The sequence below is a fragment of the Phacochoerus africanus genome, chromosome 5, assembly GCF_016906955.1.
Source record: "Phacochoerus africanus isolate WHEZ1 chromosome 5, ROS_Pafr_v1, whole genome shotgun sequence".
Classification (NCBI taxonomy): Eukaryota; Metazoa; Chordata; class Mammalia; order Artiodactyla; family Suidae; genus Phacochoerus; species Phacochoerus africanus.
Genome location: NC_062548.1, coordinates 20,248,589 through 20,263,639, shown reverse-complemented (window position 1 = coordinate 20,263,639; position 15,051 = coordinate 20,248,589). Strand labels below are relative to the sequence as shown.

The following is a 15,051-nucleotide window of genomic DNA, read 5'->3' as shown; positions in this document are numbered from 1 at the left end:
TCCAGAGTTCCCTTAGTGGCTCAGGGGTTAGCGAACCCGACTAGGATCCATGAGGATGCAGGTTCGGTCCTTGGCCTCGCTCAGTGGGTTAAGGGTCTGGCATTGCCATGAGCTGTGGTGTAGGTCACAGATGCAGCCTGGATCCCTTATTGCTGTGGCTGTGGTATAGGCCAGCAGCTGCAGCTCCAATTTGACCCCTAGCCTGGGAACCTCCATATGCCACGGGTATGGCCCTAAAATAGCAAAACAACAACAACAAAAAACAACAAAAGAAAGAAAAAATCCATTGCAAAAGGGATTTGAGGAAGTGTCCCCCTTTTTAAAGGCATCGCAATAACCCTTGTTAAATGGGAAAGAAACCATTAGCACCCAGGAGGCAAGTAGGCACCCACCCACCCACCTAAGTATAAGGTCATTGGCAGGATGGAGCTTCCCCGGGACTTCTTGGAAGCTGAGGCAAAGGGGGAAACGGAACCAGAGGCCCCTGGAAAGGAGGAAGCAGGCTGCTTCTTTAGAAGCGAGGGAATTTTCCCCTGGATCTATTCCCGAAGGCACCCCCCTCCCACAGAGTTTACCGAGGGGACGCCAAGGAAAACCGACCTGCAAAATCTGCACCCCATCTTCTCCACAGCGCACCTGCGCAGCTCACGCCTTCTGACCACACTCTGGAGGTGTGAGAACAGTGGCATCGTTATGTACATAAGTATGTAGGAAAAGCCTGGAAGGACACAAGTGTGCCCATGCTCCCCACCCGTGCCCACGGCGATTGTCCCTTGGGGAGTGAAGACGGGGCCCTGATGGGGGTGCCAGACAGTTGGTCCATGGGGACGACTTCAAAAATAGAAGTGGGGGCTCAGGGTTCCACCCGGAGCAGGAGATCCCGCCAGCATCCAGGGCCACACGGCCCAGACGGAGACCCTCTCCACGTCTGGCTGGACCCAAAGGGAGATGGTAGGACAGCCTTGAGCGTGCCAGCCACCTGGTTCGCTGTCCCCAGAAGCCTCAGTTTCTTCATCTGTCAGATGGGCCTGAATGCCCGCTTAGGGGCACTGGTCCAAGGACAGCCTGGGACAATGAGCACTTTTATGGTTTCTGCTTAAAACCTCCAGAGAAGGGACTACTACGGTTCTCCACCCGGGAGCCCACCCTGGGGGTGCTTGGGCCAAACCCGCCCACAGATACAGCCTGTTTGGTCTGCAGAGCGTTGGGAACTTGGCACATTTAAGCACCATCAGGCAGGGGTCCCACGACCCCCAGCCCCTCCCCGTGGTTTCCACTCTTGCCTCCTCCTCTCTCCTACTTGCCCAGTCCTGGGGGGCACTGGAGGTCGGATCCCTGTCCAGCCTGCTCCCCTCTCAGCCAGGCTTCTTGACCTCCCCTCTCAGCGGAGCTCAGACGGTGTTCCAGATGGTTCACAAACTGGAAACGAGACCCTTGTGGAAGCCAGGCATCTCTCTCTCTCTCTCTCTCTCTTTTTTTTTTTTTTTTTAGGGCCACACCCGCAGCATATGGAAGTTCCCAGGCTAGGGGTCGAATCAGAGCTATAGCTGCCTGCCTACACCACAGCTATAGCAACGTGGGATCCAAGCCACATCTGCAACCTGCACCACAGCTCACAGCAGCGCTGAGCAAGGCCGGGGATCGAACCTGCAACCTCATGGCTCCTAGTCAGATTCCTTTCCACTGCGCCACGATGGGAAGGCCAAAACCAGGCATCTTTTGATGGAGAGCAGAAGCGTGCCTCATGTCTGCCCTGGCCTGAAAAGCCTCCTTCCCACCCCGCCCCCTCTTTCCACGAGTACGTGTCTGTCTCTCCAGATGTTTCCATGGTGCTACTTTTGCGGAACTAGTCATTGAAAGCTGCCCAGGCCGTCCTTCTCGAATAGCTATTTCCTGATTAATTCACAGCACGCGCTTGCTCTGCGCCTCCGCTCAACAGAGAACACATCCATATAAACATGGAAAGGAGTGCTTGGAGAATCGACTTTTCTGACAGGCAGCAAATAGTAGCCTGCCATTCTGCAATTGGACGATTGAAGCTGGGTTCCTGCTGTGTAACCCACCCTTGATGGTTCTCATTCTAAATTGCTCCGGAATCCCTCATAGCGGTCACTCAGGGAACTAGGCATTGAGTTAGGGCTTCCTCTCCTGGCCCTCAGGGAATCTTAGGGGTTTGGGGGTGGAGATAGGTATTGATGGACCCCTGTGGGGGTCTCAGATCCCATAGTCCAAGAGCAGATCTGAAGCCAAAGCTAGATGGAAAACGATCCGGGGTTGAACCCAACAGGCTACCGTTTTTCTGATCAGGTTGGTTCTCTGAAGATTCTTAGAGAGCAGTGCTGCCTGGGGAGAAAAATACCTTGTTTATTGCCTTGTAATTCCAGAGGGATCGTAAAGCAGCCATTCTGTGCCAGGTATTTGCTGGGCCCTTGGACGTGATTGGTTGGGTCTCTGCTGGGTTGGAGCTTAACTTTGAATGAGGAAGACAACAAGTTAGAAAGCTGATGGGCAAGACCATTTCAGAGACCAAAAGGAAACAAAACAAGGCCATGGGCTGGAGAGAGAACTGGATGGGGCAGGGGCTGCTCTCTGAAGACAAAGAAGAGCCAGCCTTGCAGGTCACCGGGACCAGATAGTCCAGGCCAGTGCCCGGGTGCCGAGGTGGGCATGAGCTGGGTAGGCTCAGGGAACCGCCATCAGAGCCGTGTGCTGAGAGCAGAAACAGAAGGGGAGAGAGGTCACTGCAGGACCAGGTCCCTCAAGCCTCGTTGGCTGCTGAAGGGAGCTGGCATTTATCCTATTTTGGTGACAACCCCAAATGCAGGTAGTAGGAAGTTGGTGGCTTTAAGCAGGGCTGCCATGACCCAAGTTGCTTTTTAAGAAAGGCTGGCTTTGGCGTTCCCGTTGTGGCTCAGTGGGTTAAGAACCCAACATAGCGTCTGTGTGGAATGTGGGTTCAATCCCTGGCCTCGCTCAGTGGGCTAAGGATCTGGCGTTGCCATGAGTTGTGGTATAGGTCGCAGGTGTGGCTTGGATCCCGCATTGCTGTGGCTGTGACATAGGCTGACAGCTACAGCTCCGATTCAGCCCCTAGCCTGGGAACTTCCATATGCTGCAGGTGCAGCCCTAAAAAGACAAAAAGAAAGAAGGACAGAGAGACTGGCTGCATAGAAGATGAAGTGGGGCAGGGGGTGCAGAGTGGAGACAGAGCTAGGAGGCTGTGGTGTTTGTCTCCAGGAGAGATGACGGCAGCCCCGCCGGGCTAGGAGGCAGCAGCTCTTTGGGGAGAGGAGGTCAGATTCGGGACGGGTTTTGGAGATAGAGCCGCAGGACTTTGGGGCAGCTGGTTGACTGGTGGAACCACTGTTAAGGTGGGAGAAGATGAGGTTTGGGAAAGTGGATTGATGATCCCATTTGGGGCCTGACCTGGCTCCGCCTCCAGTGCTTCTAGGCTCTAAGCCTTTCTGCTTGCGTCCTCCTTCTTCCCAAAACCGACAGAAGTCTCAGCCTGTGCACGTGGCGGGGAGTCAACGCCCCCAAGGCGGTTGTCAATAGCAGGGAAGAGAAACAGCAATGAACGCCCAGCTTCCCGCCTTTGCAAGGACACTTCTGAGATGCCTTCTGTGGGTGTCCCACCCCGAGGAAGCCCCAGTTGCCCACAGCAGTGACCTTCTTCTCCTCCTCCCCTCCCTCCTCCTCCTCCTCCTTTTTTGTTGGCCGTGCCCATGGCATATGGAATTTCCCAGGCCAAGATCAAACCTGAGCCACAGCAATGACAACACCAAATCCTTAAACCACTAGGCCACCAAGGAACTCCAGCAGTGACCTTCTTAAAACCCATTTGGGGTTTTCTCCTGCCCTGACTTTCCCTCTTAGAAGCACCTGCTAGTCAGCTTCCTGCACTCAAATCCTTGTCTCAGGCTCTGCTTTCAGGGTCCCCCCCCCTAAACGGGGCACCCATGGAACCTAGGGAGTCAGCATTTCTTGTGCCTTTTCTGACACAAAAGGCCCAGGAACCATACTGTAAAGGATGCTGCTCTAGGCAGTGGAAAAAAAAAAAAAAAAGACAGATTTCACAAAGGGATGTGACTGGGCCAGAGCTGCTCTTGTAGAAAATTAACTCTGGGAGCGATGTGAAGTTGGGGTTGAAGGAGCAAGAGGCAGGAAGCAGGGAGACCAATTAGCAGGCTATTACAAATGTCCCAGCAGGAGGTAATGATGACGAAGATGGCGATGGAGGCCGCCTCTTTGCGAAAGTCCTTTGATTTATAGCATATGTACCATTTTGCACCGAAACGACTCAGAGCCTGATTTACCAGCCCCAGTGCTGTCGTTTCCGAAAGCTCGCGTTTCTGGCAGTCCACATTTCTCTTTTCTAGTCTGCCGCTTTCCAAATCTGAGACATCCGTTCGAGGCCACGCATCTTCATTTCGTGCAATTGTGTGTTTTCAGGATCTCGACATCGGGGCCAAGGATGTGAAGCTTTATGTCAACAAGAAGCTCATCTTTGATGGCACTTTAGACAGAGGAGGTGGCGAGGCCCCGGCCGGCCAGAGCATCCTGATGGGCCTGCCCCACGAGAGCATGGAGAACAGCGTTTCTGCCCCCTCGGACGACAGCAAAGACGCCCGCAAGATGGCTGGCACAGATGGGGACGAGGAGCTTGGTGTCAGTTATTCGCAGCCTGCAGAAAAAGCAGAGGATGTGAAAGTTGCTTCACAAGGAAATGCATTTGGCGAAAGGATGAGTTCCCCTGATTGCACGAAAGACAGCTTGGCCAAGGTAGAGGAAGAGGTCAGCTGCTCAGCCGCCCCATCCTCGACGGGTGGCGCACCCACCGGCCCTCCCCACTCCCCCGCTGCAGAACGCCCTCCGTTTCTTGACCAGGAGCTCTCGCTGATCCAACAGCTGGAAAACCTCACAGGCGGAAAAATCTCTGAGCCGCCAGGGAAAACCCCATCTTGGTTACAACCTGCTCCCGCGGGGAGAGGCAGAAAGCAGGGAGGCCCGAAGTCGAAACCCCTCTGGCTGAGCCCGGAGAAGCCACTGGACTGGAGGGGCAGGCTCCCATCGGATGCTGTCATCCGGGAAGGACCTGGGGAGACGGAGGCCAAGGGCCCCAGGCGTGAGCCAGGGCGGCCAAGCAGCTGGAATGTCATCGCCGGGGAGCGAGTCCAGAGGGCGACCCCCAAAGTCTGCATTGATGACATCTTTAGCCAGCCCGCCAACAGGGAGCACCCCGCTAGTGGGAGGAGGGGCCTGAGGAAGGACCCCCACAGCAACAGCCAGGGTGATGGGCAGCCAGCCGGCAGAGGTAAGCAAGCTCGAAAAGCAGTCTTGGGGAGTTCCATTGTGGCTCAGTGGTAACAACGTCCAATTGATATCCATGGGGACGCAGGTTCGATCCCTGGCCTCGCTCAGTGGGTTAAGGATCAGGTGTTGCCATGAGCTGTGGTATAGGTCGCAGAGGTGGCTTGGATCTGGCGTTGCTGTGGCTGTGGCGTAGGCCAGAGGCTACAGCTCCAAATTGGCCCCTAGCCTGGGAATCTCCATATGCTGCGGGCGCAGCCCTAAAAAAGATTTTTAAAAAAGCGATCTTGGCAGCCATCTCACCTGAGCCGGGGCCGCTGATGGGCATGAAGGCATTTTGCTCCCTGGACCTCAGGCTCCTCATCTGCAAAGTGAGAAGGGTTCTTCTCAACCAAGGGTCACCAATCCACTGTCTCAGGGGCCACAGGGGTGGCAGCCGTGCGTGAAATGGGCAGGGCACACTTCACATGTGAAACTCATAGATAAGTTTGTCCTTGCTTCCGTGCTCGCAAAGCCTGGCTTTTCCAATTCAGACTGTTATTCCACCTCTGATAGAGAAGTTGGTCTCTAATTACTTCTCTTTACTCTTAACTGTATGTTAGAAAATTAAGGCAAATGCGATGATAAATAGCAATCGAGGAGTTCCTGTTGTAGCTTAGCAGGTTAAGAACCCGACGAGTATCCATGAGGATGCAGGTTTGATCCCTGGCCCTGCTCAGTGGGTTACGTATCCAGCTTTGCCATGAGCTGCCGTATAGGTTGCAGATGTGGTTAGGATCTGGCATCGCTGTGGCTGTGACCTAGGCTGGGGGCTGTACCTCCAATGCGACTCCTAGCCTGGGAACTTCCATATGTTGCGGGTGTGGTGCTAAAAAGAAAACAAAACAAAACATAAAAAATAGCAATTGATTCTTGTCTGGGGGTCGGAAACACTTTAGGGTGCGGTGGGGACTGTGGCAGACTGGAGAGCACAAATACATCTGAAGGGGGTGTGGGGGCATTCAGGAATTCAAGGCCAATGGGCCAGATCTCCCTTTTCCTTTTACCGAGAGAAATCAGAAATGTAGACTCTTCTTATTTTTCAACATTGGCAACTGATGGAGATTATTTTTAAACCACTCTGTGGGTCAAAAAAAAAAAAATGCACATCTGCTAGCGGGATTCACCTGCTTTGTGAACTTTGCAGTAGATTATCTCCACGAGAACTGAAAGGAGGTGCCAAAGGCTGGGTTTCTCAGTGTTTGCACTCAGATTTGGCCACTGGGACAGTGTAGCCTAGCAACTAGGAGTCAAACCATTTGAATTCCAACTCTGCTACGTATAGATCTGAGACTTCTAGAGCTGGGCACTTCCCCTTTCTGAGCCTCAGCATCCTCATCTGTGAGGTGGGAATGAAGCCCCATCCCCTGGGGGTGTGGTAAGAAATGAATGAGATGATGGCTTCCAAAACGAGTGCCCAGAGCCTGGCATGTGGAAAGTGCTCCAGAAGTGGTGGCTGTCATTTCAACACTAGTTTCTAGATCCTCTACTGTCCACAGAGTACCTGGACCTACCAAGGCAGGGCTCACCTCCGGATCCCTTGAATTTAACCCCACCCCTTACCACATAGGGGCACAAGTCCTGGAATCAAGCCACCTGAGCATGTAGCCTCGTTCCCCACCACTAACTGACACCGTGGGCAAGGTCTGAAACCCCTCTGAACCTTAGTTTCCTCCTTTATAAGGACATCAGTAATACCCAACCCATGGGGTACTGGGAGGATCAAATGAGATCATACCTGTGTAGCATTTGGCTTGGTGCTTGGTGCATAAGAGCATCCAGCAGATGTTAGCTGCTGCTATTCACCATCTTCAACATCACCATCTTCATCACCATCATCATCACCAAAATCATCATTACCATCTTCATCAGCATCATCATCACCATCATCATCAGCACCATCATCATCATCACCATCATCATCACCAACATCATCATTACCATCTTCATCATCATCATCATCATCACCATCATCATCACCAACATCATCATTACCATCTTCATCATCAGCATCATCATCACCATCATCAGCACCATCATCATCATCACCATCATCATCACCAACATCATCAGCACCATCATCAGCACCATCATCATCATCACCATCATCATCACCAACATCATCATTACCATCTTCATCATCAGCATCATCATCACCATCATCATCACCAACATCATCATTACCATCTTCATCATCATCATCATCATCACCATCATCATCACCAACATCATCATTACCATCTTCATCATCAGCATCATCATCACCATCATCAGCACCATCATCATCATCACCATCATCATCACCAACATCATCAGCACCATCATCAGCACCATCATCATCATCACCATCATCATCACCAACATCATCATTACCATCTTCATCATCAGCATCATCATCACCATCATCACCATCATCATTACCATCTTCATCATCATCTTCATCATCAGCACCATCACCATCATCAGCACCATCATCATTACCATCATCATCATCATCACCATCATTATCATCACCGTCATCAATCACCATCACCATCTTCATCATCATCACCATCCTCATCAGCACCATCCTCATCAGCACCATCATCATCACATTCATTGTTATCACCACCGTCATCATCATCACCCCCACTCTATGACTACTTCTTGGTGTATCTGTCTGCAAAGCCAGTGTTTATATTTTTAGCAGTGTTTATATTTTTAGTGTTCATTGCATTAGCATCTGCTCTATTATTTTTTAATTCAATGGATTTTATTATGTTTATAGCTGTACAACCATCATCACAACCTAATTTTAGAACATTTCCATCCCACCACCCCCCAACCATCTCTCCCCACAACCTGTCTCCTTTGGTGCCCATAAGTTTTTCAAAGTCCGTGAGTCTGCTCCTGTCCTGCAAAGAAGTTCGTTGTATCCTTTTTTTTTAGATTCCACATATAAGTGAGAGCATGTGACATCTGTGTCTCAGTCTGACTAACTTCACTTGGCATGATGATTTCCAGATCCATCCATGTTCTTGCAAATGCCATTATTTCATTCTTTTTTATGGCTGAGTAGTATTCCATTGTGGATGTGCACCACGTCTTCTTTATCCACTCCTCTGTTGATGGACATTTAGGTTGCTTCCATGTTTGGACTACTGTATATAGTGCTACAATGAACACTGGGATACATGTACCTTTTCTTTTCTTTTTTTTTTTTTTTGTCCTTTTAGGGCTGCACCCACAGATATGGAGGTTCCCAGGCTAGGGGTCTAATCAGAGCTACATAGACACAGCAACGCCAGATACGAGCCACTACACCATAGCTACACCTTCACCATAGCTCACAGCAACAATGGATCCTTAACCCACTGAGCGAGGCCAGGGATCAAACCTGCATCCTCCTGGATACTAGTCAGACTCGTTTCCGCTGAGCCATGTTGGGAACTCCACATGGATCTTTTCAAGTCATGGTTTTCTTCAGAGAGAGGCCCAAGAGTGGGACTGCTGGATCACATGGTAATTCTAGTTTTATTTTTTTGAGGAACTCTCTGCACTGTTTTCCATAGTGCTTGCACCAACTTACATTCCCACCATCAGTGTAAGAGGATTCCCTTTTCACCACACCCTCCCCAGCATTTATTGTTTGTAGACTGTTTGATGATGGCCATTCTGGCTGGTGTAAGGGGGTACCTCATAATAGCTTTGATTTGCATGTCTCTAGCATCTGCTCTATTATTGACTAGTGAGCAGTCCCCAGAGGTCTTGCAAAGTCTACACTTAGAAACATGGAGAGGGGAGTTCCTGTTGTGGCACAGCAGAAACAAATCCAACTAGTATCCATGAGGATGCAGGTTCAATCCCTGGTCTTGCTCATTGGGTCTGGATCCAGCATTGCCATGAGCTGTGGTGTAGGTTGAAGACTCGACTCAGATCCTGTGTTGCTGTGACTGTGACATAGGTGGACAGCTACAGCTCTGATTCCACCCCTAGCCTGGGAACTTCCATATGCCGTGGGTGTGGCCCTAAAAAGCAAAAAAAAAAAAAAAAAAAAAAAAAGAAAGAAAGAAAAAAAAAAAGAAAAAAGAAAAAGAAAAGAAAAATGGAGAGTTTGTGCCCTCTTCCAGACCCTTGATGTCACTTAGGGCACCAGAGAGAGAGGTCCCTCTGACACTGAGGGCCTCTCCATGGTGAGTGGCTGGCTCCCTTCTCCCAGGTAGAGCTTCCCCTACTGGTTCCTCAGCCTTACAGATTCTGCTGCCCACCCGCCACCAAGATTTAACCCTGAGACTGAGCACTGGAGAGGAGAGCAGAGTGGAAGACAAGAACCAAAGCCCTTTGAGGGCGGGGAATGTGTCTTACCTGTGTTGGGGTCCCCACGCCTGACTCCTGGCAAGTCTTCAGCAGTGCAGGAAGAATGACGGAAAGAAGGACTGCAAAGGCTGGATGCACCGCATGTTTGCAGTAAGCCAGGCTCTCATCTGGGCGCATTACTCAAATGAGATCATTTAATCCTCACACCAGCCTCATTTTTCAGGCAATGAAAATGTGATATAATAAACAGGGTAAGGAATTCCCATTGTGGCTCAGTAGGTTAAGAACCCGACTAGTATCTATGAGAATGTGGGTTTGATTCCTGGCCTCGCTCAGTGGGTTAAGGGTCTGGCATAGATCACAAGCTGTGGTGTAGGTTGCCGATGTGGCTCAGATCCAGCATTGCTGTGGCTGTGCTGTAGGCCAGCAGCTGTGGCTCCAATTCATCCCCTGGCCCAGGAACTTCCATATGCCACAGGTGTGACCAGAAAGAAAGAAAGAAAGAAAAGAAAGAAAGAAAGAAAGAAAGAAAGAAAGAAAGAAAGAAAGAAAGAAAGAAAGAAAGAAAGAAAGAGGGAAGGAAGCAGGATAAGATGGGAAGTTCAGGATGGCATCACAGGAAGGCCCTGAATGCATCTCTTCCCATGGACACAACAAATCCACAACTAATTATGGGATAATTCCTTCTGAAAAAGACCTGAAAACTGGACCGTTTCCACAAGGAAGAGTGCAAGGACCGCAAGGATCAAGGCGGGTAGGAGAGGCAGAGGGAGGATCTCATCAAGGGAAAAAAAAAACCACACCCCAGCCAAAACAATCCACAGATGGGAGGGATTATCAAGGTACCAGTTACCTTCCCCAGAGAATAAAGGCTTCAAGTGCCACATCAAACACCCAATCTTTGGATCCTGCACAAGAGAAATGAGCCCCAAAACATCTGGCTTTGAAAACCAATGGGGAATATGCCCAGGAAGACTAAGGTACTGCAGAGAATGGAAAAATCCCTTTTAAAGGGCTTGCTCACAGGCTAACTCAACCTGAAAACCAGCATAAAAGCACTGGATTGAAAAGCACATGGACCACCTGTGAGGAGGACCCACCTACTAATCTTGAAGCATCTGCTGGAAAGGCAGGAACCAGTTGGAATGCTCCCTGGGAACTGGTTTTGCAATCTCAGGCTACCTTACTGAGCCCAATGCTGGTGGGTACCATTTTGGAATTCTCCCTCTAGCCTGTTAGTGCCAGTAAGCACACCCCACTTAGAGCTCCATTCACCCCTGTACCTCGGCCAGGCCTCACAGCTGATTGGTTGATAACCCTGCCCACTAGCACTCAGCAGCCACTGTGGCCAGCTCTGCAGTCATTCCAGTGTCCAGCCCTTCCCACCAGTGCATGGGGGCAGCATTTGTGACCCTGCCACAACAAGAGGGTGCACACAGCCCATGTGGGGGATGCCCCTTGAGCACTTGGCTCTGGCAGCCAGGCGGGATTGCATTTCTGAGCTCCACAGGACACCTACATAAGGCCACTCTTTGATTTACCTAATATATAGAAACAAACAGAGAATTAGGCAAAATGAGGAAACAGGAATATGGTCCTATAGAAAGAATAAGACAAAACCACAGTAGAAGTACTAAATAAACAGAGATAAGCAATCTACTGGATTAAAAGTTCAAAATAGGAGTTCCTGTTGTGGCTCAGCGGTTAAAGAACCCAACTAGTATCCATGAGGATGCAGGTTCAAACCTTGGCCTTGCTCAGTGGGTTAAGGATCTGACGTTGCTGTGAGCTGTGCTGTAGGTCGAAGACATGGCTCAGATCTTGAGTTGCTGTGGCTGTGGTGTAGGCTGGCAGCTACAGCTCCTGTTCAACCCCTAGCCTGGGAGCCTCCATATGTCTCAGGTGTGGCCCTAAAAAGATTTAAAAAAAAAAAAGAGTTCAAAATAATGGTCAAAAGATCTCATAGAACTTGGGAGAAGATGGATGAACACAATGAGAACTTCAACAAAGAGAAAGAAGATATAGGAAAGTATCAAACAGAAATTACAACTAAACTGAGAAATATACCAAAGGGATTCAACAGCAGATTGGATAAAGTGGAAGAACAGATCAGCGAGCTGGAAGACAAAGGAATGGAACTCACCCAGACAGAGCAGCAAGATGAACAAAGAGTTTTAAAGAATAAAGGTATTTTAAGGGACCCTTGAGACATCAAGCAGAATAACATTCCCAGTATTGGGTCCCAGAAAAATAGAGAAAGAACAAGCAAAATTATTTGAAAAGATAGTAGATGAAAACTTCCTTAATCTGAGGAAGGAAAAAGATATTCAGGTGCAGGAAGCTCAGAGATTTCTAAATAAGATGAACCCAAAGAGACACATTTTAAGGCACATTATAATTAAAATGGTAAAGAGAATCTTAAAAACAGCAAGAGAAAAACAACTTATGATGTGCAAGGAAAACCCTATAAGGCTGTCAGTGCATTGTTTCAGCAGAAACTTTACATACCACGGAGGTCCCGTCGTGGTGCAGTGGTTAACAAATCTGACTAGGGGGAGTTCCCGTCGTGGCGCAGCGGTTAACGAATCCGACTAGGAACCATGAGGTTGCGGGTTCGGTCCCTGCCCTTGCTCAGTGGGTTAACGATCCGGCGTTGCCGTGAGCTGTGGGGTAGGTTGCAGACGCGGCTCGGATCCTGCGTTGCTATGGCTCTGGCGTAGGCTGGCGGCCACAGCTCCGATTAGACCCCTAGCCTGGGAACCTCCATATGCCACAGGAGAGGCCCAAGAAATAGCAAAAAGACCAAAAAAAAAAAAAATCTGACTAGGAACCATGAGGTTGTGGGTTCAATCCTTGGTCTCGCTCAGTGGGTTAAGGATCCGATGTTGCCGTGAGCTGTGGTGTAGGTCGAAGACTCGGCTTGGATTTGGCATTGCTGTGGTTGTGGCGTAGACCAGTGGCTACAGCTCCGATTAGATCTCTAGCCTGGGAACCTCCATATGCCACGGGGGGTGGCCCTAAAAAGACAAAAAGACCCAAAAAATAAAAATAAAAAGAGAGAGAGAGAGAGAAACTTTACAGACCAGAAGAGGATGGCCTGACATATTGAAAATGCTGAAAGGGAAAAAAGCTTCCAATAAGAATTCTCTGCCCAGCAAGGTTATAATTTAGAATTAAAGGAGAGGTTAAGAGTTTTTGGAGTTCCCGTTGTGGCTCAGTGGTTAACGAATCCAACTAGGAACCATGAGGTTGAGGGTTCGATCCCTGGCCTCGCTCAGTGGGTTAAGGATCTGGCGTTGCCATGAGCTGTGTTGCAGGTTGCAGATGCGGCTTGGATCCCATGTTGCTGTGGCTCTGGCATAGGCTGGCGGCTGCAGCTCCAATTCGACCCCTAGCCTGGGAACGTCCATATGCCACAGAAGCAGCCCAAGAAATGACAAAAAGACAAAAAGAAAAAAAAAAAAGAGTTTCCTTGATAAGCGCTTCAGATGGCACATTCACAGTATAGTATGTGGAATGGACAATCAACAGGAACCTACTGTATGGCACAGGGACATCTACTCAATATTCTGATAACCTCTTTGGGAATGGATATGTGTATACGTGTAACGGAATCACTTTGCTGTATAGCAGAAATAATACACCATTAAAAATCAACTATACTTACATAAATTTTTTAAAAAGAGTTACCAAGATAAGCAAAAGCTAAAGGAGTTCATCACCACCAAACCAGCCCTACAAGAAATGCTACAGTGACTTCTTTAAGCTGAAAAGAAATGATACTAATTAATAATAAGAAAACATGTGAGGAGTTCCCTGGTAGCTCAACAGGTTAAAGATTCAGCTTTGTCACTGCTGTGGCTTAGGTCGCTGCTGTTGCTGCATGTGTCAATACATGACACAACAAAATGAAGGATACAAATCATGAGTCTCTCAATCGATGTAAAAAATACTTTTGACAATATTCAGTATTTACTTATAAAAATTCTCAACAAGATTGATATAGAGGGAACAACATAATAAAGAGCATATATGACAAACCCACAGCTAACATCATATTCAGGGGTGAAAAACAGAAAGCTTTCCCTCTAAGATCAGGAATAAGACAAGGATGCCCACTCTTGCCACTTTCATTCAACACGGTATTGGAAGTCCTATAGCAATTAGGCAAGAAAAAGAAAGAAAAGCCATACAAATCAGAAGACATAAAACTGTCACTATTTGCAGATGACATGATAATGTATATGGAGAACCCTCAAGATGCCATCAGAAAAACTTATAACTAGAGTTCCTGGTGGCCCAGTGGTTCAGGACCCAGTATTGTCCCTGCTGTGGCTCAGGTTCACTTCCTGACCCAGGAACTTTTGTATGCCACAGGCACAGCCAAAAAAAAAAGAAAAAGAAAAAAAATGAGAGGCAGGTGATGTCTTTAATGTAAAAAAATAGTTTAGGAGTTCCCATCGTGGCTCACTGGTTAACAAATCTGACTAGGAACCATGGGGTTGCGGGTTCGATCCCTGGCCTTGCTCAGTGGGTCAAGGATCTGGTGTTGCCATGAGCTGTGGTGTAGGTCGCAGACAAGGCTTGGATCTGGCGTTGCTGTGGCTCTGGTGTAGGCTGGCAGCTACAGCTCCAATTAGCTTGGGAACCTCCATATGCCATGGGAAGCAGCCCTAGAAAAGGCAAAAAGACAAAAGTAATTAATTAATTAATTAAAAATAATTTTAAAAACCTTATACCTAACGAATTAAGTAAAATTGCAGGATACAAAATCAATATACAGAAACATGTGGCCTTTCTATATACTAATAAAGAACTACTAGAAAAAGAAATAAAGAAAACAATCCCATTTATAATTGCATCAAAAAGAATAAAATACCTAGGAATAAACTCCTTTTTTTTTTTTTTGTCTTTTATCCTTTTAGGGCCGCACCCACAGTATATGGAGGTCCCCAGCCTAAGGGTCGAATCAGAGCTGTAGCCACCAGCCTACGCCAGAGCCACAGCAACACTAGATCCAAGCCGTGTCTGCGACCTACACCACAGCTCATGGCAACACCTGATCCTTAACCCACTGAGCAAGGCCAGGGATCAAACCCGCAACCTCATGGTTCCTAGTCGGATTTGTTTCCACTGTGCCACGACCGGAACTCCTAACATACCTATAAATAAACTTAATGAAGGAGGTGAAATACTTGTGCACTGAAAACTAGAAGACCCTGATGTAAGAAATTGAAGAGGACACACACGCAAATGAAAGATATTCCTTTCTCATGGGTTAGAAGAATTAATATTGGTAAAATGTTCATATTATCCAAAGCAATCTATAGGTTTAAGGTAATCCTCATCAAAATTCTAATGGCATATTTCACAGAACTTGAACACATAATTTTCAAATGTGTATGG

The 15,051-nt window shown here is 48.4% G+C and overlaps 1 protein-coding gene across 3 annotated transcripts in view; it reads left to right on the top strand.

Moving 5' to 3' along the window:
- The window catches only part of KATNIP (katanin interacting protein), a 218,146-nt gene that overhangs the window by 163,362 nt on the left and 39,733 nt on the right, over positions 1-15,051 (top strand). For all 3 annotated transcript variants that reach the window (XM_047780241.1, XM_047780240.1, XM_047780239.1), the window contains one exon: positions 4,453-5,314. In XM_047780241.1, coding sequence (XP_047636197.1) covers positions 4,453-5,314 — 862 coding nt within the window. The remainder of the gene's footprint in view (positions 1-4,452; positions 5,315-15,051) is intronic.